The 27,540-nt window shown below is 38.9% G+C and overlaps 2 protein-coding genes across 2 annotated transcripts in view; one reads left to right on the plus strand and one right to left on the minus strand.

The window, feature by feature from the left end:
• Positions 1-11,315, minus strand: part of LOC112429404 (uncharacterized) — a 235,185-nt gene extending 223,870 nt beyond the window's left edge. Inside the window, exons 1-3 of the mRNA XM_071067417.1 lie at positions 11,136-11,315; positions 10,639-11,097; positions 9,438-9,606 (exon numbers count right to left, since the gene is read on the minus strand). Coding sequence (XP_070923518.1) covers positions 9,438-9,606; positions 10,639-11,097; positions 11,136-11,315 — 808 coding nt within the window. The remainder of the gene's footprint in view (positions 1-9,437; positions 9,607-10,638; positions 11,098-11,135) is intronic.
• LOC105497291 (matrix metallopeptidase 16) overlaps positions 10,998-27,540 on the plus strand; it is a 295,458-nt gene continuing 278,915 nt past the window's right edge. Inside the window, exon 1 of the mRNA XM_011768303.3 lies at positions 10,998-11,463. Within this exon, the coding sequence (XP_011766605.1) occupies positions 11,332-11,463 (132 nt within the window). The 5' untranslated portion in view covers positions 10,998-11,331. The remainder of the gene's footprint in view (positions 11,464-27,540) is intronic.

Here is a 27,540-nt window from a genome sequence, read left to right on the forward strand (position 1 = left end):
GCCTCTAGCTGATTGCTCCACATATGTATGACCCTGGTAATAACAGATGTGTGAGAGAATGTCAGTAGTTGGCACTAATTCAATATTCTCTGAATTTAAAAACAACAACAACAACAAAAATACCACAGGTTCAACTGATGCAAGTAGGAAAGAAAGCACATTAATTGATATGATGGAAGAATGAGCAAGTTAATTTAACTTCCCAACCTACCAAATTCATTCCAAAGTCTTTATTTTACAAAGAAATCTGGTTCAATAAAGGGTATAGTACATAATTTACCTTTTACCTACAGTGTTATTTTAGGTAGTTATTTACATATCCCAGAATGTGACTCAACTGCTCTTTTTCTTTTTTTTTTTTTAAATACTTTAAGATCTAGGGTACATGTGCACACCATGCACGTTTGTTACATGTGTATACATGTGCCATGTTTGTGTGCTGCACCCATTAACTCATCATTTACATTGGGTATACCTCCTAATGCTATCCCTTCCCCACCCTCCCCACAATAAGACCTCGTGTGTGATGATCCCCTTCCTGTGTCCAAGTGATCTCATTGTTCAATTCCCACCTATGAGTGAGAACATGCAGTGTTTGGTTTTCTGTCCTTGCGATAGTTTGCTGAAAATGATGGTTTCCAGCTGCATCCATGTCCCTACAAAGGACACAAACTCATTCTTTTTTATGGCTGCATAGTATTCCACAGTGTATATGCGCCACATTTTCTTAATACAATCTGTCACCGATGGACATTTGGGTTGATTCCAAGTCTTTGCTATTGTGAATAGTGCCACAATAAACATACGTGTGCATGTGTCCTTATAGTAGCATGACTTAGAATCCTTTGGGTATATCCCCAGTAATGGGATGGCTGAGTCAAATGGTATTTCTACTTCTAGATCCTTGAGGAATCGCCACACTGTTTTCCACAATGGTTGAACTACTTTACAATCCCACCAACAGTGTAAAAGTGTTCCTATTTCTCCACATCCTCTCCAGCACCTGTTGTTTCCTGATTTTTTAATGATTGCCATTCTAACTGGTGTGAGATGGTATCTCATTGTGGTTTTGATTTGCATTTCTCTGATGACAAGTGATGAGGAGCATTTTTTCATGTGTCTGTTGGCTGGATGAATGTCTTCTTTTGAGAAGTGTCTGTTCATATCCCTTGCCCACTTTTTGATGGAGTTGTTTGTTTTTCTCTTGTAAATTTGATAGAGTTCTTTACAGGTTCTGAATATTAGCCCTTTGTCAGATGAGTAGATTGCAAAAATTTTCTCCCATTCTCTAGGTTGCATGTTCACTGTGATGGTAGTTTCTTTTGCTGTGCAGAAGCTTTTTAGTTTAATTAGATCCCATTTGTCAATTTTGGCTTTTGCTGCCATTGCTTTTGGTGCTTTAGACATGAAGTCCTTGCCCATGCCTATGTCCTGAATGGTATTACCTAGGTTTTCTTCTAGGGTTTTTATGGTTTTAGATCTAACATTTAAGTCTCTAATCCATCTTGAATTAATTTTCGTATAAGGAGTAAGGAAAGGATCCAGTTTCAGCTTTCTACTTATGGCTAGTCAATTTTCCCAGCACCATTTATTAAATAGGGAATCCTTTCCCCATTTCTTGTATTTGTCAGGTTTATCAGTCAGATGTCTGTAGATGTGTGGTATTATTTCTGAGGGCTCTGTTCTGTTCCATTGGTCTATATCTCTACTTTGGTACCAGTACCATGCTGTTTTGGTTACTGTAGCCTTGTAGTATAGTTTGAAGTCAGGTAGCATGATGCCTCCAGCTTTGTTCTTTTGGCTTAGGATTGTCTTGGCAATGTGGGGTCTTTTTTGGTTCCATATGAACTTTAAAGTAGTTTTTTCCAATTCTGTGAAGAAAGTCATTGTAGCTTAATGGGGATGGCATTGAATCTATAAATTGCCTTGGACAGTATGGCCATTTTCACAATATTGATTCTTCCTATCCATGAGCATGGTATGTTCTTCCATTTGTTTGTGTCCTCTTTTATTTCGTTGAGCAGTGGTTTGTAGTTCTCCTTGAAGAGGTCCTTCACATCCCTTGTAAGCTGGATTCCTAGGTATTTTATTCTCTTTGAAGCTATTTTGAATGGGAGTTCATTCATGATTTGGTTCTCTGTTTGTCTGTTACTGGTGTATAAGAATGCTTGTGATTTTTGCACATTGATTTTGTATCCTGAGACTTTGCTGAAGTTGCTTATCAGGTTAAGGAGATTCTGGGCTGAGACAATGGGGTTTTCTAAATATGCAATCATGTCATCTGCAAACAGGGACAATTTGACTTCTTCTTTTCCTAACTGAACACCCTTTCTTTATTTCTCTTGCCTGATTGCCCTAGCCAGAACTTCCACCACTATGTTGAATAGAAGTGGTGAGAGAGGGCATCCCTGTCTTGTGCAAGTTTTCAAAGGGAATGCTTCCAGTGTTTGTCCACTCAGTATGATATTGGCTGTGGGTTTGTCATAAATAGCCCTTATTATTTTGAGATACGTTCCATCAACACCGAATTTATTGAGCGTTTTTAGCATGAAGGGCTGTTGAATTTTGTCAAAGGCCTTTTCTGCATCTATTGAGTCAATCATGTAGTTTTTCTCTTTGGTTCTGTTTAAATGCTGGATTACATTTATTGATCTGCGTATGCTGAACCAGTCTTGCATCCCAGGGATGAAGACCACTTGATCATGGTGGATAACCTTTTTGATGTGCTGCTGGATTTGGTTTGCCACTATTTTATTGAGGATTTTTGCATCGATGTTCATCAGGGATATTGGTCTAAAATTATCTTTTTTTGTTGTCTCTCTGTCAGGCTTTGGTATCAGGATGATGTTGGCCTCGTAAAATGAGTTAGGGAGGATTCCCTCTTTTTCTATTGATTGGAATAGTTTCAGAAGGAATGGTACCAGCTCCTCCTTGTACCTCTGGTAGAATTCGGCTGTGAATCTGTCTGGGCCTGGAAGTTTTTTGGTTGGTAGGCTATTAATTATTGCCTCAATTTCAGAGCCTGTTATTGGCCTATTCAGGGATTCAACTTCTCCCTGGTTTAGTCTTGGGAGAGTGTAAATGTCCAGAAAATTATCCATTTCATCTAGGTTTTCTAGTTTATTTGTGTAGAGGTGTTCATAGTATTCTCTGATGGTAGTTTGTATTTATGTGGGGTCGGTGATGATATCCCCTTTATCATTTTTGATTGCATCGATTTGATTCTTCTCTCTTTTCTTCTTTATTAGTCTTGCTAGCGGTCTATCAATTTTGTTGATCTCTTCAAAAAACCAGCTCCTGGATTCATTGATTTTTTGCAGGGATTTTGTGTCTCCATATCCTTCAGTTCTGCTCTGATCTTAGTTATTTCTTGCCTTCTGCTAGCTTTTGAATGTGTTTGCTCTTGCTTCTCTAGTTCTTTTAATTGTGATGTTAAGGTGTCAATTTTAGATCTTTCCTGCTTTCTCTTGTGAGCATTTAGTGCTATAAATTTCTCTCTACACCCTGCTTTAAATGTGTCCCAGAGATTCTGGTATGTTGTATCTTTGTTCTCATTGGTTTCAAAGAACATTTGTATTTCTGCCTTCATTTTGTTATGTACCCAGTAGTCATTCAGAAAAAAGTTGTTCAGTTTCCATGTAGTTGAGCGGTTTTGATTGATTTTCTTAGTCCTGAGTTCTAGTTTGATTGCACTGTGGTCTGAGAGACAATTTGTTATAATTTCTGTTCTTGTACATTTGCTGAGGAGTGCTTTACTTCCAACTATGTGGTCAATTTTGGAATAAGTGTGATGTGGTGCTGACAAGAATGTATATTCTGTTGATTTGGGGTGGAGAGTTCTGTAGATGTCTATTAGGTCCTCTTGGTGCAGAGATGAGTTCAATTCCTGGATATCCTTGTTAACTTTCTGTCTCGTTGATCCGTCTAATGTTGACAGTGGGGTGTTAAAGTCTCCCATTATTATTGTATGGGAGTCTAAGTCTCTTTGTAAGTCTCTAAGAACTTGCTTTATGAATCTGGGTGCTCCTGTATTGGGTGCATATATATTTAGGATAGTTAGCTCTTCCTGATGAATTGATCCCTTTACCATTATGTAATGGCCTTCTTTGTCTCTGTTGATCTTTGATGGTTTAAATCTGTGCTATCAGAGACTAGGATTGCAACCCCTGCTTTTTGTTTGTTTGTTTGTTTTTCATTTGCTTGGTAGATCTTCCTCCATTCCTTTATTTTGAGCCTATGTGTGTCTCTGCATGTGAGATGGGTCTCTTAAATACAGCAAACTGATGGGTCTTGATTCTTTATCCATTTTGCCAGTCTGTGTCTTTTAGTGGAACCATTTAGTCCATTTACATTTAAGGTTAATATTTTTATGTGTGAACTCGATCCTGTCATTATGATATTAGCTGGTTATTTTGCTTGCTAGTTGATGCCGTTTCTTCCTAGCATCGATGGACTTTACATTTTGACATGTTTTTGCAATGGCTGGTACTGGTTTTGTTCCTTTCCATGTTTAGTGCTTCCTTCAGGGTCTCTTGGAGGGCAGGTCTGGTGGTGACAAAATCTCTAAGCATTTGCTTGTTTGTAAAGGATTTTATTTCTCCTTCACTTATGAAACTTAGTTTGGCTGGATATGAAATTCTGGGTTGAAAATTCTTTTCTTTAAGAATGTTGAATATTGGCCCCCACTCTCTTCTGGCTTGTAGAGTTTCTGCCAAGAGATCTGCTGTTAGTCTGATGGGCTTCCCTTTGTGTGTAACCCGACCTTTCTCTCTGGCTACCCTTAACAGTTTTTCCTTCATTTCAACTTTGGTGAATCTCACAATTATGTGTCCTGGAGTTGCTCTTCTCGAGGAGTATCTTTGTGGCATTCTCTGTATTTCCTGAATTTGAATGTTGGCCTGCCTTACTAGGTTGGGGAAGTTCTCCTGGATGATATCCTGAAGAGTGTTTTCCAACTTGGTTCCATTTTCCCCGTCACTTTCAGGCACAGCAATCAGACGTAGATTTGGTCTTTTCACATAATCCCTTATTTCTTGGAGGCTTTAATTTCTTTTTACTCTTTTTTCTCTAAGAAAAATTCTTGCTTCATTTCATTCATTTTATCTTCAATCGCTGATACTCTTTCTTTCAGTTGATTGACTTGGTTACTGAAGCTTGTGCATTTTTGTCACATAAATCTTGTGTTACAGTTTTCATCTCTATCAGTTCTTTTAAGGTCTTCTCAGCATTGATTATTCTAGTTATCCATTCATCCATTTTTTTTCAAGGTTTTTAGTTTCTTTGCCCTGGTTACATAGTTCCTCCTTTAGCTCTGAGAAATTTGATTGACTGAAGCCTTCTCTCAACTCGTCAAAGTCATTCTCCGTCCAGCTTTGTTCTGTTGCTGGCGATGAGCTGCGTTCCTTTGGAGGGGGAGATGCGCTCTGATTTTTTGCATGTCCAGCTTTTCTGCACAGCTTTTTCCCCATCTTTCTGGTTTTATCTGCCTTTCGTCTTTGAGGATGGTGATGTACTGATGGGGTTTTGGTGTGGGTGTCCTTTCTGTTTGTTAGTTTTCCTTCTAACAGTCAAGACTCTCAGCTGTAGGTCTGTTGGAGTTTGCTTGAGGTCCACTCCAGACCCTGTTTGCCTGGGTATCAGCAGTGGAGGCTGCAGAAGATAGAATATTGCTCAATGGCGAGTGTCGCTGTCTGGTTCTTGCTCTGGAAGCGTCGTCTCAGGGGTGTACCCAGCTGTGTGAGGTGTGAGGTGTTGGCCTGCACCTAGTGGGGGATGTCTCCCAGTTAGGCTACTCAGGGGTCAGGGACCCACTTGAGCAGGCAGTCTGTCCATTCTCAGATCTCAACCTCTGTGCTGGGAGATCCACTGCTCTCTTCAAAGCTGTCAGACAGGGGCAATTACCTCTGCAGAGGTTTCTGCTGCTTTTTGTTTATCTATGCCCTGTCCCCAGAGGAAGAGTCTGCAGAGGCAGGCAGGCCTCCTTGAGCTGCTGTGGGCTCCACCCAATTCGAGCTTCCTGGGGGCTTTGTTTACCTACTTAAGCCTCAGCAATGGCGGGTGCCCCTCCCCAAGCCTCGTTGCCGCCTTGCAGGTAGATCTCAGTCTGCTGTGCTAGCAATGAGGGAGGCTCCATGGGCGTGTGACTCTCTGGGCCAGGTGTGGGATATAATCTCCTGGTGTGCTGTTTGCTAAGAACCTTGGTAAACCGCAGTATTAGGGTGGGAGTTACCCAATTTTCCAGGTGTTGTGTGTCTCAATTTCCTTTGGCTAGGAAAAGGAATTCTCTTCCCCCTTGCACTTCCCAGGGGAGGCGATGCCTCGCCGTGCTTCAGCTCTGGCTGGTTGGGCTGTACCCGCGGACCAGCACCAACTGTCTGACACACCCCAGTGAGATGAACCCGGTACCTCAGTTGAAAATGCAGAAATCACCCATCTTCTGTGTCACTCATGCTGGGAGCTGGAGGCTGGAGCTGTTCTTATTCGGCCATCTTGGGTGCACCCCCTCCACTGCTCATTTTTAAGTATATGTCATTTGCCTCTTGATAGGTTTACATATAATTTACTTCCTCAGACTTCTTGTCTCCCATGTAATATTTCATTGAATTGCTATTAACTTTTATCAGTGGCAATTACTACTTCTCTTTGGCTTTCTTATTTATTTTCATCTTTTTTTGGTTTTCTTTTCTCTAGTCACATGTAATTCTAAGATTGTTCATTAGTTTTGTGAAATTTTGAGAACAGGGAAAGTAGTTGATGGAAAGCATACACAGCAGGTGCCAAGAGTTGTGAGGGAAGATTTCATTCATACCCTAAAGGGAAGGATGATAGTCCATGTTTTATCTAACTATGCATAGGAAAACAATGCCTTCTCTAAGACTGCCAAGAAGCTCACATTACTAATTTGTGAGAATAGATACTTCTTCATAATTCTAGGCCCTTGAAAGATAAGTATATATAACAGATTAGAGATAAAATAACACACTCACCTGACCATGAAAGCAATTACATTTCTGCAGGTACCCATCTGAGTCTATATGTGAAACGTTGCATCAGGCTTATTAGACAAACACAGATAGAAGATCTATAAAGGCAGTAGATACTGCATGCTCAATGGAACATATGAGGTAAAATATATGAGAACTACAAGGTCTGCCTCTGCATGGTATTAGCAAACAAACAGTAAAGGTAGTGAAAATCCAACTATTCCTCCTAAGAGTTCCTTCGGGAGAATGTCTACAGCCTCAAATGTGGCACCTAAGACTCTTGCTGATCTGATCCCTGCACACTTACTCATGCAACCTCTGACTCTGACCTTGCTTTACACACCCTAGCCTCTAGTCCAGACCAACTATTTATAGTTCCACGGATGCCTCTTTGTGTATTTATTCCTCCACTGCACACAGGTCAGAAATATTCTTCCTTTCCCTGCCCAGTACATTTCTCATTATCAGAGATTTCACTTGAGAACCACGTATTTTGTGATGCCTTTTTCCAAAAATAAAAAATAAAAAAAATCACAGAAAGTCAACTGCTTCTTCCACTCTGTTCCATAGCATCTTGCTTTTGTAATTACCTGGGTCTTACGACATTGCAATATTTATTATATGTCTGTCCTTCTCACTGTACTATGAATTCTTCTGAGTCCCATCTCAGAAACGAAACAGTATTATGTTAGTATTCCTAGAACCTTGAATATTCATAGTATTTCTATAACCTTGAACATTCATTCATTCAATTATTGCTCATCAAACACCCACAAATAAGTTTAATAACTATTTATAAATAATTAAAATTCTTATCATGGTAACCAATCACTAATTTGATATTATCTTTTGAATTTAGGATTTTCTATTTTCAATAGAGTTTTCTTCTCTTAAGATTGCTCCTTGAAAGCATAGATTTCATAGGACATCTCACTAGTCCAGGCCTTACAGTTTCATAGCTGGATTAAAACCTTATTTATTTCTTTACTTATTTTGAGATAAAGTTTTGCTCTTGTCACCCAGGCTGGAGTGCAATGGCGCGATCTGGGCTCCCTGCAACCTGTGCCTCCTGGGTTCAAGTGATTCTCCTGCCTCAGCCTCCTGAGTAGCTGGGATTACAGGCACTCGCCACCAAGTTCAGCTAATTTTTGTAATTTTAGTAGAGACGCGATTTCATCATATTGGTCAGGCTAGTCTCAAACTCCTGACCTCAGGTGATCCACCCACCTCGGCCTCCCAAAGTGCTGGGATTATAGGTGCGAGCCACCATGGCCGGCCTAAAACCTTATTTTAATTGTTGCCTCTTTGCATGGAGTCCCTTCCCATGGTCAATCCCATACATAATTTTGAAGACAATATTCCCTGGATATCTATTCATGTCTAGAATGGTTTAGCAATCCCTGTTTGCCTACTTGAGCAAATATTAACTCAGTATTTCATTACAAGTCCCTCTCTATACCTCTTCTCCACAAATACACTATTTTTCTTTTCTGAGCACATGCTTTAAAAAAAAAAGAAAGAAAGAAAAAAAAAGTTATTTATGGTGAAAAATCTCTCCTTGTTGATAGTTTTGCAGTGCTCAACTTGCACTCCATGTCCTTGATAAAGTCTTCTAATATTTGGCTCAGTTAGCAAGGACTTCACCATGTAGCACTGTTTTCTCATGAACGTCTTTGGTAAATTATTTTTATCTGTTCCTCTTCAATAGTATCTCAAAGACTAGAAACTGAGTTTACACATTTTTTTCTATCATTTTCCCTCTCTAATTTTGCACTTTACTAGATATAATGTACACATAAAAATCATTCTTGATTTATTGACAAATACTTCACTACATTTTGTTACCTTATACTGGCACAGAACACCGTATAAATTCTACATAATGACATTACTTTCATGTTGCCTTCTAGCTGTTTCTTTTATAAAAGTCATCTCAACCTATGGATTATGAAATTGCTAAGAGCAGGAATGAATTGCTATTTGGAAAGTCACTGGAGTACAGCAGGAAAGTCACTGAACTGGGAGTCAGGAAACAGGTCTGAACTCTGCCACTTGTATGGTTTGCTGGAACGTTGTATTTTATTGCTATCATTTACTTCATCTGTAAAATAAAAACAAAATCCTCAGACATGGTGTGAGAATTAAATGAGATACTATGTCTGGAAACATTCTGAATATTCTAATATACTATACAATATAAGGCATTGCTTTTTGTTACATCTTCAAAATTATTTTGTGGGCAGCACATGCTGGGCACAAGGCAGACTGTCAGGAAGGTCTCCCTGAGACCTTCTTGGGTGTTGGGTCAAGTTGGTTGGGCATTTCTTACATTTTTACAGCAATAGCTACAAATTCCCATTCCTCAGCCTTTTTTTTTTTCTTTTATTGGATAAAAGTTATTTCAGTCTAATACAATTTTTGGCAAACCATTTTCAGCATTTTCCATCTGCTTACCACATACGACCTCTTGTAGTCCTGCTTCCTGCCTTTCCAACTCATCCATGAAATTTGCCTTGTCAATTCTCTCTTCCACCTCACTGAGGTAGCTGTCATACCTGGAACACTCTTTATTCTTAACCTCGCCTGCTTTTCTTTCCCGTGGGCTCCTCTTCCCCTCTGCTGGCTGCCAAGGAGAAGCACATTTACTGGCATTGCCCCCAAACAGATGCCTGCCTCGCTCCCTTCCCCCTTTCTTTTTCAGCCAAACCATCACTTGCCAAGGGCTGGTGGTTGCTGCCCCCCCTGTCCACTGCCTCGCACTGCTGCAGCTCCAGTCCTTTTTGGCAGCCTCCTCTGAAGTTCCCCTGCCCGCGTTCACCGGTGCTTCTTGCCAGCCGCCTCCCCCTCTCGCCTGCAGCTCTCCTCGCTCCCGCCAGCCTCTCCCCCGCTCGGTCTGCGCGCAGCCTCTTCCTCCCGCCCTTGCCAGCTGCTTTACTCGCCTTTCCTCAGGCTGCTCCCTCTCCTTCTTTCCCCAAGCCTTCCCCTGGCTCTTGCAGCCGGTTTCTTTCCAGAGCCCCCATCCCTCCCGTCGGATGTTCTCTTAGCACCCAGGACCACCTCTCCCGGGTCCCAGTGTGTGCGTGTGTCCACCGTTCACTTGGAAAGTGAGCATTTTCATCCCGCCTCTGTATTTGTCTAGTCCCCCACCAAAACCCTGTGCCTACCCTCAAGCCTGGAAGGCGGAATGTAGCTATGGTAGAGGGGATTCAGGAAGACACCAGGCCACAAACTCGGCGGACCCCAACAAAGTTTTGGACGTTCGGGATTTGCTATCTCAGGCTTCCCAAACTTGTTCAGCCCCGGCCACCGACCCGAACCACCCAGCGGCGCTCAGTGACCAGGCGCTCCTCTGATTCCCAGCGCCCCTAATCTTCCAGGGCCGCTTCCTCAAGAATGCTGACCGCTCTCCAGGACCAGGGGTTGGGCCGCTCCCCAGGCCCCACGAGGGTCCTCAGCTTGAGCCCCACCCAGCTCATGGCTGGGGAGGGGCGCACTCGTTTTTACATGCGAGGCGGCGGGGTGGGCGAGAAGAAAGAATGGAACCGCCCAGGTTGTTGGGTGCCTGCCTCGGGGATGCGGGATGGGAGATACTGTTGAAGAGCTGTGCTCAAACCAGGGCCCTTGTCGGGGGCTGGATACCTCCGGTGTGCCCTACCGTAGTGGGGAAGCCTTTATGAGCCGTCTCCTTTAAGAAGCGCGCGTCCGTGTGTATCTGGCTGTGTGTATGCTCGTGTGTGTGTGTGTGTGTGTGTGTCGTGGTGTGTGTCTGTGTGTGTGTGTGTGTGTGTGTGTGCGCGCGCGCGCGCCAAGGGCCCCGAGAGCCAGGCAGACCCCGGGAAGGAGGAGTTATGTAGATTACGGATGAACATTCTGGAGGGGAGCGAGGAGAGGAGGGAAGGAGAAGCAGAGGCAAGAGAGTGAGGAGCGGCGGAGGCCCTTCCCGCAGGAGCTGGGGGCGGCGGCGGCGGCGGCGGCGGAGGAGGAGTAGGCGGTGGAGGGAGGAGGACGCACGGGCTGGAGGCGGCGGCGGCGGCGGCGGCTGCTGCTGCTGCGGCTGCGACTCGGCGCTTTGAGCCGGAACCGCCGGCGAACTTGGGCGCCACGTTCCCGGTGACTGACCTCGGAGGATGGTGAACAGGAACTACTGCTGACCCTGTCTTCGTCGCTGCCTCTCCGGGGCTGCCGAGCGCGGGGCCCCCGTCTCCTCCCCTTGCCCGGCTGTGGGTGAACCTGCAGGCTCCTTACCCACCCGGAGGACTTTTTTTTTAAAGGAAACGAGGGAGGGAGGGAGAGGGAGAGAGGGAGAAAACGAAGGGGAGCTCGTCCATCCATTGAAGCACAGTTCACTATGATCTTACTCACATTCAGCACTGGAAGACGGTTGGATTTCGTGCATCATTCGGGGGTGTTTTTCTTGCAAACCTTGCTTTGGATTTTATGTGCTACAGTCTGCGGAACGGAGCAGTATTTCAATGTGGAGGTAAGAGTGCGAGGGCTTTCTTCCTCCCCCCTTGCCTGGGCTGCTCCCTGAAACATTTCCTTCACTCCTGGGATCCTTGTAGCTCAGACCAGCGTGGGTCCCAACACATTGTTTCCCTTCCAGCTGCCGAGACCCTGGTTCAGTGAAGGGTGTCTTAGGTGACGGATGCGTGTGAGACCCAGAATCCGTTATCCCCGGCAGCACAAAGCACGATGCTGCGCGCTCAAAGACACAATTGTAGCCGGTCCATGCTTTTCACCCAAGGAAGAGAAGTCCTACATATAGCAACCGTGTAGCTAAATAAGGCAGCTTGAGTTTATGATGGATACACAGCTCGGGGAAGACAGAATTAATTCCCTGGCATCATGTGCTGCCTAGGTATTGTTCCTGAAATCTTTCTCCCGGTGTTTGATGCCTAACAAAGGAGGTTAAAAATCAGAGAATCTGGAGGAGAGCGTGGGAACATTAGATGTGTTTAATAACAGTACTTTGTGATAAAACACTTGAGAGTCTTTTTTTCATTTAGACATAACTTAGTACACTGTAACTAGATCTGGCTACACAGAGGACATGAAATCCATCTCTTTTTAAGTGTCTTCTTTCCCCCTCCCCCGCCAATTGAAAATAAACGTGGCCCAATGTAATAGTTTTGAGGTGTGTTTTTAATTTGATTTCACACTCTCGTGGCAAAACGGGGAGGTTTTAGACTGTCATTTGCTTTACTTTGATAGCTTTGGGAACAGACGGCACAAAGCAAAAGGGAACTTAAGGATAGGGACTTGTCAGACCTCTGCCAAAGTACTCTTCCTGTCATCAAGTCAGCACTGAAGCCAGTAATGTGCAATAAATCAATTAAAGCGTGTATACACCTGGGCTGTAACACAACTTTATCACATATACGGTGGGATGCAAAGCCAGTAAGAGGGCCTTAGTAACATTTACTTCTTTTGATTAGATCTGATGTCCTCTGATCTCTCAAACGAATTATAAATAATTCTTTAAGGAATAATGTGATTTTTTTTTCTTATATTGTTGATATTGTAAAGCTTATTGTCATTTTGTTGGGAGTGTGTGTTTACACAATAGCAAGACCTGTTGCACAGTATTTGAACATGCTTCGTGTAACCAATTGATATACAGAGTATAGATAATAAATGCCATGTGTAAAGGCATATTCTGAATATAGCTGTGTTTATAGAAACTGTTCTTAGGATTTCATGTAATAAGTGATGGTTAGTACAGAAAAAAAGTATTTGAAAAAGTAAGAGCTATTATCAAAAGAGTTAAAGACCTTTACAGATATTAAGTATGAATAAATTACACAAAAAACCCAATTTGAAAACTAAAAAGGTTTAACCCTTTGAAAAATACAACTTTATTTTTTCTGGATAAAAAGAGAAAGGGGCTTGAAAGTCCAGACTTTTTTTATTGCAAATTTGAACTTTTGGAATTACGTGCCACAGATGCATTTTTGTACCTAACCTTTAAATCAAGAGATAATTTAATGTTGAAATGAAGGATTAGTTCATAGGCTGGAGGAATTAAAGTGGCAAGCTGTTATTTATAATGTTATAAACAGAAGGGCCTATTGCTTCAGATTGGTGGTGATGGTGGTGAGGTGGAGTGTGGGGGAGGTGGTAAAAGTAAGTGCAAGGTTGTGTCTTCCTGACTAAGGGAAGGGAAAGACAGCCTGAATTGATGGCTACCTGTTTTAGGAAAGTATTAGATTTGCTTTCAGAGATTAGGGTAACATGAGTTTTGATGATTATTAGATTTTTTGTGAGACTAAACATGAAAGATTGTATTTCTTTATATTGGAATCCCTCAGTAAGTTCAGATATTATTATGCAAGAAAAAGTTATGATTGTACTAAAAAAATTTCTTTAATTTTGGATTCCAATGACCCCTATCTTTCTTCATTAAGATGTGTGGGGAAAATGGTTTATATTTGTGGAGAAAATCGTTATTTTCCCATTTTTAGAGTATTTAAGTTATTCTATTCATTATTTATTATACAGATTTAAGCATGACAGATAAGAAGTCATGTGCCATCTCAGACCTTTAAAACCTTACTTATTAAAATGGGAAGTTTTTAATGATTTAGAGCAGATTATATACCATAGTTTGTGTTATCCCCAAATAGTATTTTTAAGCTCTTGAGCTCATTTTGGTTGGATTTATAAGCTTCTTTATGTGTAATGATACCCCCTTTTTTTTTTTAGATCTTAAGAGTTGCTGCTAGTGAAATGAAAATATTGTCAAGAACACAGAATGACAGGATGTTTTCTGACATAAATTGCTGCCTGATTCGCTTCTATTTGATGTTTCTTTTTGATAGGAAACACTAATCGGAAGAATGGTCCATCACTTCCTCTCCAGAAGAGGCACTTACATTGTGTTCCTCATTCTGGTGGCAAAACATACACACTGGGCATGTTTTATTTGATTGATTCTCAAGGACAGCCTTAAAATAAACAGTAATGATATCAGTCATGCATGAAGCTCATATGATCATAATTTTTTTTTTTTCAGTAAGCACAGAAAGTTATTATAGTTGGAACAAAGCTTCAGAGGGATGATTGTTATGCTGACAACTAAGATTACATTGCTTTATTCATCACTAAACTTAACAATTTGTGGTCCCCCCATTCTTTTTATCTCTATGATTTAAGGTTTAAGATTGTATATTTTTCCGGAAAGTGGGGGATTAGAGGAGGGTGGCTGGCTAGAGGTAGTCATGTTAACTCTTTCCTGTTTGATTGTTGAGAGTATAAATATTTGGAATTGTCAATTATTGAAGTGAGAGATATTTTTAATATGGTGATAAAATCCTGTTACAGAAAGATAGTGCATTTGGTTTTGTTTGTTTAGGTTGCTTTTAAGAAGCAAAAAGGAACATCTCTTACAGCTGAGAAAGGGTCAGACACTACCAGGAGTAGTACTATGGAAGAGATTCAGTACATTGCTCTCCTTTCATTTCAAGTGGAACACTTTTAATGTTAAGTCTTCAGTATATTCTCATTTAGGTAAAGATTTCTGTATATCATTGAATCCCTTTTTTAAGAGTTGGTCTTTCAGTGTGTGATAATTAGCATGATGCAGGGGAACACTGCTAATATTAACTAAGTCAAAAACTGTTGTCATTGGACAGCAGTCTGAATCAGAGGTGTTCATTGGTCAGAAGCAGCTAAATTATTAATAAAGAATTATTACTTAATATCTACTGTCTTAAAAATCATTTTGTTCCTAAAATAGCTATCTCATATAGGGATGCTCATGATCCTGTGGCTTTTTTTGGTATGCTGTGAGCATTTTTGTTATGAAATTTGAGACAGAATATAGTTCATGATAGTAATACCTCTCATATCATCAACTCTGAATAGTTTGTCAAATATTACTTATGTGAGCAACATATTCCTTATCAATTTCTAAACAATAGTGTACATTTCCAGGGAGGAAAAATTTTTCAAGCCCATTTAGTGATAAAGTAAAAACATATAAAACTCTAAATGATGCATATATCAAAGCATAAAATGATTACTCTTTTGTGAGAAAAAAGTCTTGATAAGGCAAAAATTGATTTTGTTGTTCCTGATTAAAGAAAGCAGAATATTTTAGATTTCAGAGGGGTCTTTTATGACAAATATGAGTTGAGTATAACTATTTCCTAAATTTTTCTTGCAATATATTTACTTAACTGATTTAAGATTTATTCATCTTTGTCAGGTTTGCCTGCATGTACCTAAAAAGTCAGAGTTTGCATTGGGTACTTTTGTATTGCATATAAATTTGGTAATTGATCATGAGACATTTCAGAGATAAAATATTCTATTTTATAGAATTTTACAGTCTTATGTTGGGACACTGTTTTGCTTTTCTCTTGTTCTTTGATTGCTTAAAAAATCAAGATGCATTATTTCATTTGGACATGGAAGAATGATGGTACCATGCCTTCTTGAATAAAGGTTGTCTCCTGAATATAGCCTATAATTCTCCACTGTAGCAGTTTATAGCTGGTCAACAACAGGGGCTGTATGACTGATTCATCAAGATTTTTATGTACTGCAAGATTGCAGGTTTAACAAAATGTCTCAAATATGCTGGCTGTTTAGGGTGCTCATAAGGGCCCAAAGCTATGACAAGGAGAACAAGAGGCTCAATTGTTTTAAGGTTCTCTAGCTTCTCCTACATGTCCCACCTGGAGTATGCCTTTCTCTATTCAGAGTTGCCTGGGCTGGGTCACTCAGGGCTATGGTTATTAATGAAACCATTACAGATAAGCATATGCCAGTGAGGTGTGTTTTCTCCTACTATCCCCTTGAGAAATGCAGAGAGAGCAATAGTCCAAGTTCATCCCTCTCCATACAGCTGGGTTTTGTCTTTCATTCACTTTGTTACCAAGTAAGAATACAGCTGGGTTCAGTGACAGCTTTTCTGTCTGTGGAGTCAGGTTAAAAATGATGAACGTGAAGTTGTCACTTTTTCTTAATTAAGGTTATTAACATAAGAAAATTTTAGGGCACTTGTTTAGTGGCATAATTATTTGAATTAATCAATAACTGTGTGTAAATCTATATTACTGACCTGTGTCGGTTACTCAAAATGTACTTGTTCAGACTATTTGGTAGAGGACAAATTGGAATTATTTTGGGACCAAAAAAACAAAAATGGACACTTGAATTAATGTATTAAATGTATTCAGCGTTGGAAGAGAAATATTTCTGTCTTTATAGCCCTTCAAGAAGTGTTGGACCTTTCAGCATGTATGTTTGAAATTGATAGTTAATTTTCATATGACTTTCTATCAAAATTTAAATATCTGTGAATATAGTAATACTCATCAATTCATTTTATATTGTGTAGAAATATAGTAATTAATAGCACATATTCTGGAACTAGACTGCCTGGGTTCTAATTCCATCCTTTTTGTCTGCAAGTTTTATAGTAAGAGACAGGTTAATTAGTCAATCTCTGTGAGCCTCAGTTTAACTGTCTGTAAAATCTGAATACTCCAAGTACCTGCCTCATAGAGTTGTTTTGATAATTAAGTAAATATATATCATATATATGTGTATATATTATATGTGTATATATCTAATAGCTTGAAATATGCCTTCACATGGTTGAACATTCAATACTTTGTAGATGTTGTCATTATTTATTTATTTAAATACAGGATCTTGTTCTGTTGCCCAGGCTGGAGTATAGTGGCATGATCATAGCTCACTACAGCCTCAACCTCCTGGGCTCAAGCAATCCTCCCACCTCAGCCTCCTGAGTAGCTGGCACTACAGGCACATACCACCATACCCAGCTTTTTTTAAAATTTTCAGTGAGACAAGATCTCACTATGTTATCCAGGCTGGTCTCAAACTCCTGAGCTTAAGTGATTCTCCCTCCTTAGCCTCCCAAAGTGCTGGGATTACAGACATGAGCCACCACATCTAGCCACATGTCATTATTATTAATAGAAAATAAAGGTTGATAAGGAGGTAATTGGCACCATAGCATCTAATGACATAAACACGTATCAGGTTAGGATATATCAACTGGTCTAGGAAGATTTTATTTAAACACCTTTCCATTTATTAAAAATATAATGTACTGAAAAATCAACCAAGCTAACATCAGTATATTTTCTTCCCGTAGGTTTTTCTTAGACAGTTTAGTTCAGGAATGTGATTTTCACATTTTGTCTTGTCATCTGTTACTATCATAGAATATCAAGTTCAGCTCACACCTTCTTTTACAACATTAGGTTCGCTGAAATCTGTTCATCTTTTCTAATGCCATAGAAAATAAATAGGCCTTTATAATTCAGTAGGCCTTTTTATTTTAATTGGATCAAACCCCAAGTGCTTCCTTCCCATAATATGGGCAGGATTCAATAAGAAACTTAGGCCAGCTCTGTTGTACCTCAAATTCTGAACAACAACCAAAAAGTCTTTTAAAAATTATGTATTGGGAGGGATAAGAATGGACTGAAAAAGAAATTAAAGTGTTTTCTACAGTAATAAAAAAATTAGTGAAAAACAGATCATATCCATATAACATCGGGAATGGCAAGATAGCTAGCAATGTAGTGTAATTGAGCACTGGGGGAGAAGTTGAAGGAGGTGGGCTTTAACTCAGGTTATTTCACTAACCTGGCTTTGAACTTGAACATGTAATTTCTTTGATACCTTCATCTGCAAAAATGAGATGTGAACTAAACTGTCACTAAGGCCATTTCCAAATTCGAAATTTGATAGTAGTAAGCCTAGAAGCTTTAGGTTATATAGCCAAAGGGGGTGGGGAATGCAATATTGACCCTGCAAATTTGGTAACAACTGAATCACAAAGGTAGATAGTTCAGATTTTTTTTTCTGAAATAACTGTAATGAGGAAACGCAGAATGTATAGCTTAAATCTAACGTGTTATCTGTAGTTCCAAAGGGTGTTCCATTTTGGAGATCATCCTAGCCCTCCGCTGAGTAGTAAATACATTGGCAGCAAATGATATGTAATTTTATAATCTAGTTTTGGCCAAGGTAGCAAATCCTAAGTATTAATTTTGAAAATATAATTTAGTGCTATTTTGAAAAACAAATACCGTCTACAAGTGGTACTTCAGTCATAAAAAGGCAAGTTGGAATAAGTTCAAAATCTAAGTTTTAACAGTTTTTGGGAGGGAGTGTCTCAAAATTTAAATCTGTCTCTCTGTATATGTATACAAATATAAACATGTTTTGTAGTGAAATAAAGTGCTTATACTGTATTCTCCATTTGCCCATTGTGGGAAATAATTTGGGCATGTATTCTTTGAGGGTTTTTTTGTTCTTCACCACATATTTGATTTTGAGTATGAAAAATCAGATTGCATTTGTTTTATCAAATATGTAGTTTATGTGAACAATAAAAAAATTCATGCTGAAAGGACAAAATACTAAGTAATAATATATGTGACATTCACATTTTATTTTGCCTTATTTTGCTTTTACTTGGGGAAGTTATTTTTAGATTTGAGGTTCTTCATGAAACCATATTTGATTGTTGCTTCCTATGATTTAGCACTGTGAATGGATATTTTTTGCTTGGTGTTTCACCACAACTGTTTGGCATTGTGCATCCTTATGTTTGGGTAGTGGCATAGCTTAATGGGCCACATGACAGAAGCTGAGCCAAGAGAGTAAGTGTAACCTGTAACCTTCGATTAAATGTGACCTCTTGGTGTGGCATATAAAAAGAGGCTAGAGGGAGCTATTGAGCTGTTTAAAGACTCCAATGGCTTGGAAGAATTTGGTTTAAAACCAAGGACAGATACTAGGTGCAATCAGATGTTGCAAAATGAATCATAGCCAATTGTAGATTTTGGAGAATCAATGAATGCAGTTCACGATTTAAGATGTAAGCTGGTTTACTGAGAGCCACTTGGCACCAGTGATTACATATTTGATGAACTAAGAAGGAAATTAGCACTTCTCTAGGGAAAAATGTTCTGGGCATGGCAGTATAACAAAGAATATTATAATGCAGGAATGCTCTACATTTCTCTTATTTTTAGGTGTGCAATAGGTCAAAACCTATACATTGTAGTGACTAGGTGTATTTGGTGTTCCTGTTTTAACTAAAATGACTAATGAAATAATTGTGGTTTTATAGATTAGAGGTGGAATAAATTTCATATGATAATGCCTTTTAGATTACGTGTAGTAAAAATCCAATTTTAAAAGCTCATAAGACTAAAGTGATTTAAATTTCTAATGTTTACCATAAGTCCTTATTGAATAAATACTTTTCAATGAAAGCAGATTTTAAAATACAGCTTTAACCTATTCTTCCTTTTAAAAATATGTAAGAAATGATCCACAGAAGTGTGAAACAATGTGGTTTCTTTTAATAGGAGCCTACGAAATGTTTTTAGTTGAGCAGATTATTATTTGACCTCTGATAGAGCTTGGGGTATAACAAAGGCACTTGCTAATGCATTAGGGCACGCCAGCATTTAGTTAAAATATTATAAGCTACTCGTAACCATCACTAAGATTTTTTGTAAGTTTTTTAGTCTAGTCACTTAAGTGAAATACGGATTATTGAAGTAAATCATGGACCCTGAGAACAGATAAATGTTCTCAAGAGAGATAGTCCTTAGCGTGATGTATTCAAATGACCAAAGAAACCCAAATAAACTACTCACTGAAATGGAATCTTACAGTGTTTGTTTTAAGCACGTTTAAGTTAAGGAGGAATAAACTGCCATTTTTAAGAGGAAGCTGGATACTTTTATAAACTTCATTTCATGTCCCCAAATTGCTTGCACCTGATGTGATGTCAATGGAATGTAGGCATGTGCCTCTGCATGCGACTGAGGCAGTCAGACCCCGAATGATGTCAGTGGAGGCATTTTTCCATGGGAACTTTTCACAGTTGAATTCCTACCATGTGTTAGTAATTTCGCATTGTTTATAATAATTAGAAATTTGTTTTTATTTTAGGTTCTAATGTCTGTGCATTCATTCCTTCTTTACTCTCAACAATTGCAGTTCCTTTTCTCATGCTCTACTTGCTTCATCTAGTTGGCATCTTAGGAACTTCATATTGTACTTATATTGCAGGACCTCAGGCTTAGAAGTTGGGGAAAATTATGAAAAGTCACATTTTTACCCCTCCCCTCTGTCATCGTTAATAAAGTAAAATAGTTTCAAATAGCTTAGAGAAACGAATGTATACTCAATGGTTTATATAAAATCGAGAACAAACATAGAAGAGAGCAAGAGCACTACTAAGTCAAGAGCATTACTAGGATATGACTAAAATCCTTTTTGGAGGTTTGGGTATTCCTTGTATTACAACAGTGCTACTCATATAACTCATTGTTTTGCTTATGTATGATGGATTGAGTGAAGTTGTTTGCTCCATGGGTGACTCAGGCAAATTGCTTAAGTAGCCTTTGCCTTGTTTGGGCCATTTATGTAATGGATATGTGATCTTTATTGCCTGTCTGTAGCATGGATTTTATAACAACAGCATCCAGACACTGCCAAGCAGTCTCCTTTGTAAGTAGGAATAATATGGTGTCTCAGTCCCTGAATTCCCTTTGATGACTGGGAGCATAGAAACACCTACATTCTGCCATTATATTCTGATTAAACAAAGGTCCAAATAACCAGCAACTTGGAAATACCTGGAATTTATTTGAACACCGAATTTTAATTATAATTAAAAAAACAATGTTAGTTAACATTGGTTAAACACAAACTATGTGCCTAATAAGTGTTCTAAATATTTCATATATAAACACATTTAATTCTTCTTATAATCTTGTGAGTTGGTATGACGATTTCTGTTACACAAGTGATGGATCTGCAACACAGAGGTTAAGGAACCTGCCAAGGTTACATTGCTATGAAATGCTGAAGTGGAATAGCCTAAAATCAAAGCGGGCAGGCTGACTGTCATACCCAGGCTTCCAAACAAATAAATACAAGTGAGAATTAACTTCCAGGTTCCCAGTATGGATAATTTGATCCAGTTCCATTACTAACATCATTTGTATTCCAAACTAAAATAGTATAACTAATATGTGTAGTGGAAAAATATTAACCTATCCTGAGCAGATAGTCTTATCTGGTGTAAAAACTGAATAGGGTATTGTTGATTTGATTGGTTGATTTAAGATTGCTTTTGTGGTACTCATTATAGTTTTGCAGTTATCTAAATTATTAGATAATTGGTAATCCATGTATGGTGTAATCTTAAATATATACAATATTAAATTGTAGTATTTTATTTGTCAACTATTTGTTATATTGCAGTTTACCATTAAATCTGATTTTCAAAGTGTTCAGGAAGATTTGGTTACATTCTAAGATTAAAAAAATTGAACAATACAGAAAATGTAATGAAAAATCTTTGTCAGAGACGGGTGTTCCAATGCCCTGCAGGGAGGAATGTGTGTGTCTATGGCTACTGACTGGTATGTTTTATGAATTCTGGCGTTTTGTTATTTTCATATATATTGTATCTATTGAGTAGAAGCTAAAATGAAATATTTTATTGTTTTTAAAATATTTATTTAGTTTAATATAAAGCGGCATTTTTCAGAGATAGATCAATCCAGCGATGGATCAGGTGTCTCAAATGTTGCTGAGTTCCTCCTCACTGTTTGAGAATAGGCCTGATGGCTGGTTGTTGCCTTTATTGTAGAGAGAATAGAAACTCCAACGTGGTAGTTGACCAACAGATGTAAAAAACATCTTCAGGCCCTAAGATTGTTCTTGTATGTATCCTTCAGCGCTCACATAATTTGTTTATTACCTTATCAAAGAAGGACTATTTCTAAACCAACTTACAAAGGTGAAAATCTAGGTGATTTTTACAAAACCTTTTCTACTTTCTCAATTCCTCTGAAGGAAGTAAAAACATACCTCAGAGATGTTGCTGGTTTAGTTTTCTCACTGCAATAAAGAGAAATTCACAAAGAAGTGAGTGACATGAATTTCTTGGTTTCCCAGTGCATATAAAAGTTATATTTACACTATTCTATATTCTATTAAGTGTGAAAGAGCATTATATCTAAAAAAAATGTACATACCTTAATTAAAAATACTTAATTGTTAAAGGACCATTGAGACTTTGGCAAGTCCTCTTTTTGCGGCTGGAGGGTGTTGCCTTGATGCTGCTGGCTGCTAACTTGATCATGGTAATGGCCCTGGAGATGAGGGTGGCAGTGGCAATTTCTTAAAACAACAGTGAAGTTTGCCACATTGATTGACTATTCCTTTCATGAAAGATTTCTCTTAACATGCAATACTGTTCGATAGTATTTTTACCCACAGTAGAACTTTTCAAAATTAGAGTCAATCCTGACAAACCCTGCCGCTGCTTTATCAACTACGTTTCTGTAATATTCTAAATCCTTTGTTGTCATTTCAACAATGTTCATAGCTTCTTCACCAGGAGTCGATGTCATCTCTAGAAACCACTTTCTTTGCTCATCTGTAAGAAGCCTCCTCATTCATTAAAGTTTTATAATGAGACTGCAGCAATTCAGTCAGATCTTCAGGTTCCACTTCTAATTCTCTCAGAGTCATCGATAGGGATTGGAATAATTAATGTTATTTTTACCTCCCCCCATGAATCATGAGGATATTTAGTAGCATCTAGAATGGCGAATCTTTTACAGAAGGTTTTAAAGTTACTTTGCTTAGATCTATCAGAGGAATCACTATGTATGGCATAGTGATTATAGCCTTACAAAATGTATATCTTATATAAGCAGACTTGAGACTTGAAATTACTCTTTGATCCATGGGCTGCAAAATGGATGTTGTGTTAGCAGGCATGAAGAAAACAGTAATCTCCTTGTACATCTCCATCAGAGCTCTGGGTGACCAGGTATGTTGTCAGTGAGCAGTAATATTTTGAAAGGAATCTCTTTTTCCTGAGCAGTAGGTCTCAGTGGACTTCAAATATTCAGTAAACCATGCTGTAAAAAGATATGCTGTCATCAAAGCTTTGTTGTTCTATTGATAGAGCAGGGTAGATTTAGCATAATTCTTAAGGGCCATAGAATCTTTAGAGTGGTAAATAAGCACTAGCTTCAACTTAAAGTTGCCAGCTGCATTAGCTCCTATCAAGGTCAGTCTGTCCTTTGAAGCTCTGATGCCAGGCACTGACTTTTCCTCTCTAGCTATGAAAGTCCTAGATGGCCTCTTCTTCCAATATAAGGCTGTTTTGTCCATATTGAAAATCTGTTGTTTAGGATACACACTTAACATTGATTATTTTAGCTAGATCTTCTGGATAACTTGCTGCAGTTTCTTCATCAGCACTGCTACTTCATCTTGCACTTTTAGGTTACATAGATGGCTTATTTCTTAAATCTCATGAGCCAACCAGTTCTAGCTTTCAACTTTTCTTCTGCAGCTTCCTCCCCTCTCTCAGCCTCCATAGAATTGTAGAGAGTAAGGGTCTTGCTCTGGATTAGGCTTTGGCTTAAGGGAATGTTGTGGCTGGTTTGGTCTATGCAAACCACTCAAACCTGTTCTGTAACAGTAATAAGGCTATTTCACTTATCATTTGTGTGTTCACTGGAGTACCACTTTTAATGTCTTTCAGAAACTTTTCCCTTGCATTTACAACTTGGCTAACTGTTCAGTGCAGGAGGCCTAGCTTTTGGCCTGTCTTGGCTTTCAACGTGGTTTCTCACTAAGCTTAATCATTTTAACTTTTAATATAAAGTGAGAAATGTATGACTCTTCCTTTCACTTAAACATTTATAGGCCATTGTAGAATTGTTAACTGACCTAAATTCAATATTGTTGTGTTTCAAGGAATAGAGAAGCCCAAGGACAGGGAAAGAGATGGGGTAGTGGCCAGTCAGTGGAGCAGTCAGAATACACACACTTAGTTACTAAGTTTGGCATCTTAAATGGGCAGAGTTTGTGGCACTCTGAAACAATTACAATACATCAGAGATTAGTACATAAAGTGAGGTTTGGGAGTCTGTATTTTTTAATTCTAGAACCCTAGGTGAGTTTTTGGGTCTCTGTTTTAGTGCATATCTCACGATATGTTCTTTGGAAGCTAATGCTACAAGATATTTCTCAGAAACATTCGATAGTCAAATAAATTTGATAAGTGTTCGAAAAAGAAAAAGAACACTAACCACAGATTACCATAACAGATATCATCTAGTGAAAAACCTTGAAATATTGTGAGAATTACCAAAATGTGACACAGAGACATGAAGTGAGCACATGCTGTGGGAAAAATGACGCTGATAGACTTGTTTGTTGGAGGGTTGTCACATACCTCACTTTGTAAAAACTACATTATCTGTGAAGTACAATAAGGTAAAATGAAATAAATGGAGGTATGCATATCCTGTCCCCAAAAATGGACAAAATGTTTGAACAATGATATTCAAGTCACTGGACTTTGGGTAATAAAGTAGTTATCCCTGAGAGATGGGAAACAAATGCAAAGAACCTTAGGATTATCTCAACTTGCTGCCTTGAGAGAGTTTCCAGCCATAGCACCAGGAAGGTGGAACCCAGGTTGAGCTGGACAGACTCTGAGTTAAGGAATGGAGCTGAGTGTATAAGGAGACCAAGGTGGCTCGCATTCAGAATACTGGAGAGAAGAGGACTGCGAAGAGCAAAAACACCAGAGATCTGCCCAGGGTTCCCCTTGAGTATGCAATTGAGAACTGATCTGTGTCTTCCTATGAAGTAACTACTGGTTTCCAAGGAAAGAATCAACCAAAACAGCTAGAGGGAATCATGCCCAGTGTTCATGAAGGCCTTACCATAGTGCCTGCTCCCTTCAGCCAGACCGGATAACCTCATACTTCTTAGGGCAAAGGGGAGAGTGCTTAGAAGTGTCTCGCCTCAGTTATGAAAGATAATTAGCTCTGGACTAAACACTGCTTTGGTTCAGCTTAACAATACCTAAAAGGAAGACTGGAAAGAATCACACTGTTTCTAAGTGACTTAACACAACAAAGCTTAATAATATATATTGGAATACAGAAATACCCAGCACTCAACAGGGTAAAATTCATAATGTCTAGCATATAATAAAAAATTGTCAGGCATACAAAGAAGCAAAAAAACACTAATTAGGAGAAAATTGTATATATTTAAATTGATTCAAAAATATCACAGATGTTATAATTAGCAGATAAAAATATTAAAACATTTGTTATGACTATATTCTTTATGTCCAAAAGTTGATATATGGAAGATAGATTGAAATTGAACTTGTAGAGACAAAAACTACAATATATGAGATTAAAAATAAATGTGAAGTTAGCAGCAGATTACCCATTAATGAAGAAAAAAATAAACTTTAGGTTGCAGAAATACAAGTAATTCACAGAAACATGAAACAAAAATTTAGCAATGAACAGAATATCAGTGAGATATGGGACAGCTGCGCATTACCTAATATACATGTGATATGGTTTGGCTGTGTCCCCAACCCAAACTTACCTTGAACTTTCTTGTGGTGTGGGAGGAACACAGTAGGAGGTAATTGAATCCATGGGGAAGGGTCTTTCACATGCTCTTCTCATGATAGTGTATAAGTCTCATAAGATCTGATGGTTCTATAAGGGGGGTTCTCTACACAAGCTCTCTCTTTGCCTGCTGCCATCCATGTAAGATGTGACTTGCTCCTCCTTGCGTTCCACCATGATTGTGAGGCCTCTCCAGCCATGTGGAACTGTAAGTCCATTAAGCCTCTTTATTTTGTAAATTGCCCAGTCTTGGGTATGTCTTTATCACCAGTGTGAGAACAGGCTAATACAACATGTATACGTGTAATTTAAGTCTCTTCAACAGGGAGAGATAGAAAGAATAACGCTTTTCCTAATTTGATGAAAAATACATAAATACATAAACTCACAGATCCAAGAAGATTGATGAATCCCAAGCACAAAGAAAAAAGAAGAAAACTACAGTAAGGCACACCATAATCAAATTGCTCAAATGAGTGATAAAGAGAAAAATCATAAAAGCAGACAGAGAAAAATAGACACCTTTCATATAGAGTAACAAATAATTGCAGATTGCTTGTCAGAAATAATACAAGGAAAAGACAGTAGAGAAACATGCTGAAAATACAGAAAGGAAAAAAACCTCTCAATCTAGGATTCTGTACATAATGAAAATATATTTCAAATACTTAGGCAAAATAAAGAATTTTTCAGAGACACAAAAGCTGAAAGATTTATTTCCAGCACAACAACATGGCATAAAATGTTAAAAGCTGCCCCCAAACTGGAGACAGCACAGATATCCATCAACGTCAAAATGTATACATACAAAACTCTGATACATGCATATAATGGAATACTACTTAGTAATAAAAAGGAATGCACTATCAATACATTGTAAAATAGTAAAGAATGCCAAAGTAATTAGGCTGAGGGAACAAAACCAGTTAAAAGGAGCACATACTGAGTGATTTATTTTAAATAAAATTATAGAAAATGGACACTCAACTTTTTTTTTTTTTTTTTTTGAGACAGAGATTTCCTCTTTGTTGCCCAGGCTAGAGTGCAATGGGGCAATCTCCGCTCAGGCTCATTGCAACCTCCGCCTCCTGGGTTCAAGCAATTCTCCTGCCTCAGCCTCCCAAGTAGCTGGGATTACAGGCATGCACCACCACACCCAGCTAATTTTGTATTTTTAGTAGAGATGGGGTTTTGCCATGTTGGTCAGGCTCATCTGGAACTCCTGACCTCAGGTGATCCGCCCGCCTCAGCCTCCCAAAGTGCTGGGAATGCAGACGTGAGCCACCATGCCTGGCCCAAATGGACACTAATCTTTAGCAACAGAAAGCAGTTCCGTGATTGCCTAGGGACTGAGGGAGGAGGGCAGGAAGGCTGGGAGGGAAAGATTATAGAGTCCAGAGAAGACTTTTGCTGGTGATGGATGTGTTAATTTTCCTGGTTCTGGTGGTTGTTTTCTGTGTATGTCAAAACTTGTCAAGTTGTACACTTAAAATATGTACTACTTGTTGTATAGCAATCATACCTCAATAGAGCTGTTAAAAATTGCATATTGAATATATAATCCAGTTCTTAGTAACCAACTTAATAAGGATAACTGCTGGTAGTTACTTGTATGCTGTAGCCTAAATTGAGAGGGAAAAGAATAGTTTGCAGTCTTCTTTATGACACTATTCTATAGAAATAAAATGTCTAACTATAAACGATTGGGTGATCAGGGCTTAGCTTTGGGCCATGTCTGACTCTGGAATCTGTCTTTGGATTCCTATGGCTTAAAATACCCATATGAAGAGAACTGCCAGTTTTTATCTCCAGTTGGCATCTCTCTTCTCAGCTCTAGCCTGTATTCCCATCGTCTGCTTATCCATCTTACTGTGTACAATGACAGATGTTCTGATCTGCCCTGTCACAGTGTTTCCTCTGATACTACTTCCCACCACTGTGCTGGCATCACCTACCACACAGGTGTTCAAGTTAAGAGTGGACACCAAATCCGCAGTTTTCTGCCCCTTACTCTCTACTTCTAATCAGTTGCCTCATTTCCTCTAATGTATATCTTAAGTTTTTTTTTAATTTCT

The sequence above is a fragment of the Macaca nemestrina genome, chromosome 8 (assembly GCF_043159975.1).
Source record: "Macaca nemestrina isolate mMacNem1 chromosome 8, mMacNem.hap1, whole genome shotgun sequence".
NCBI classification, from domain to species: domain Eukaryota; kingdom Metazoa; phylum Chordata; class Mammalia; order Primates; family Cercopithecidae; genus Macaca; species Macaca nemestrina.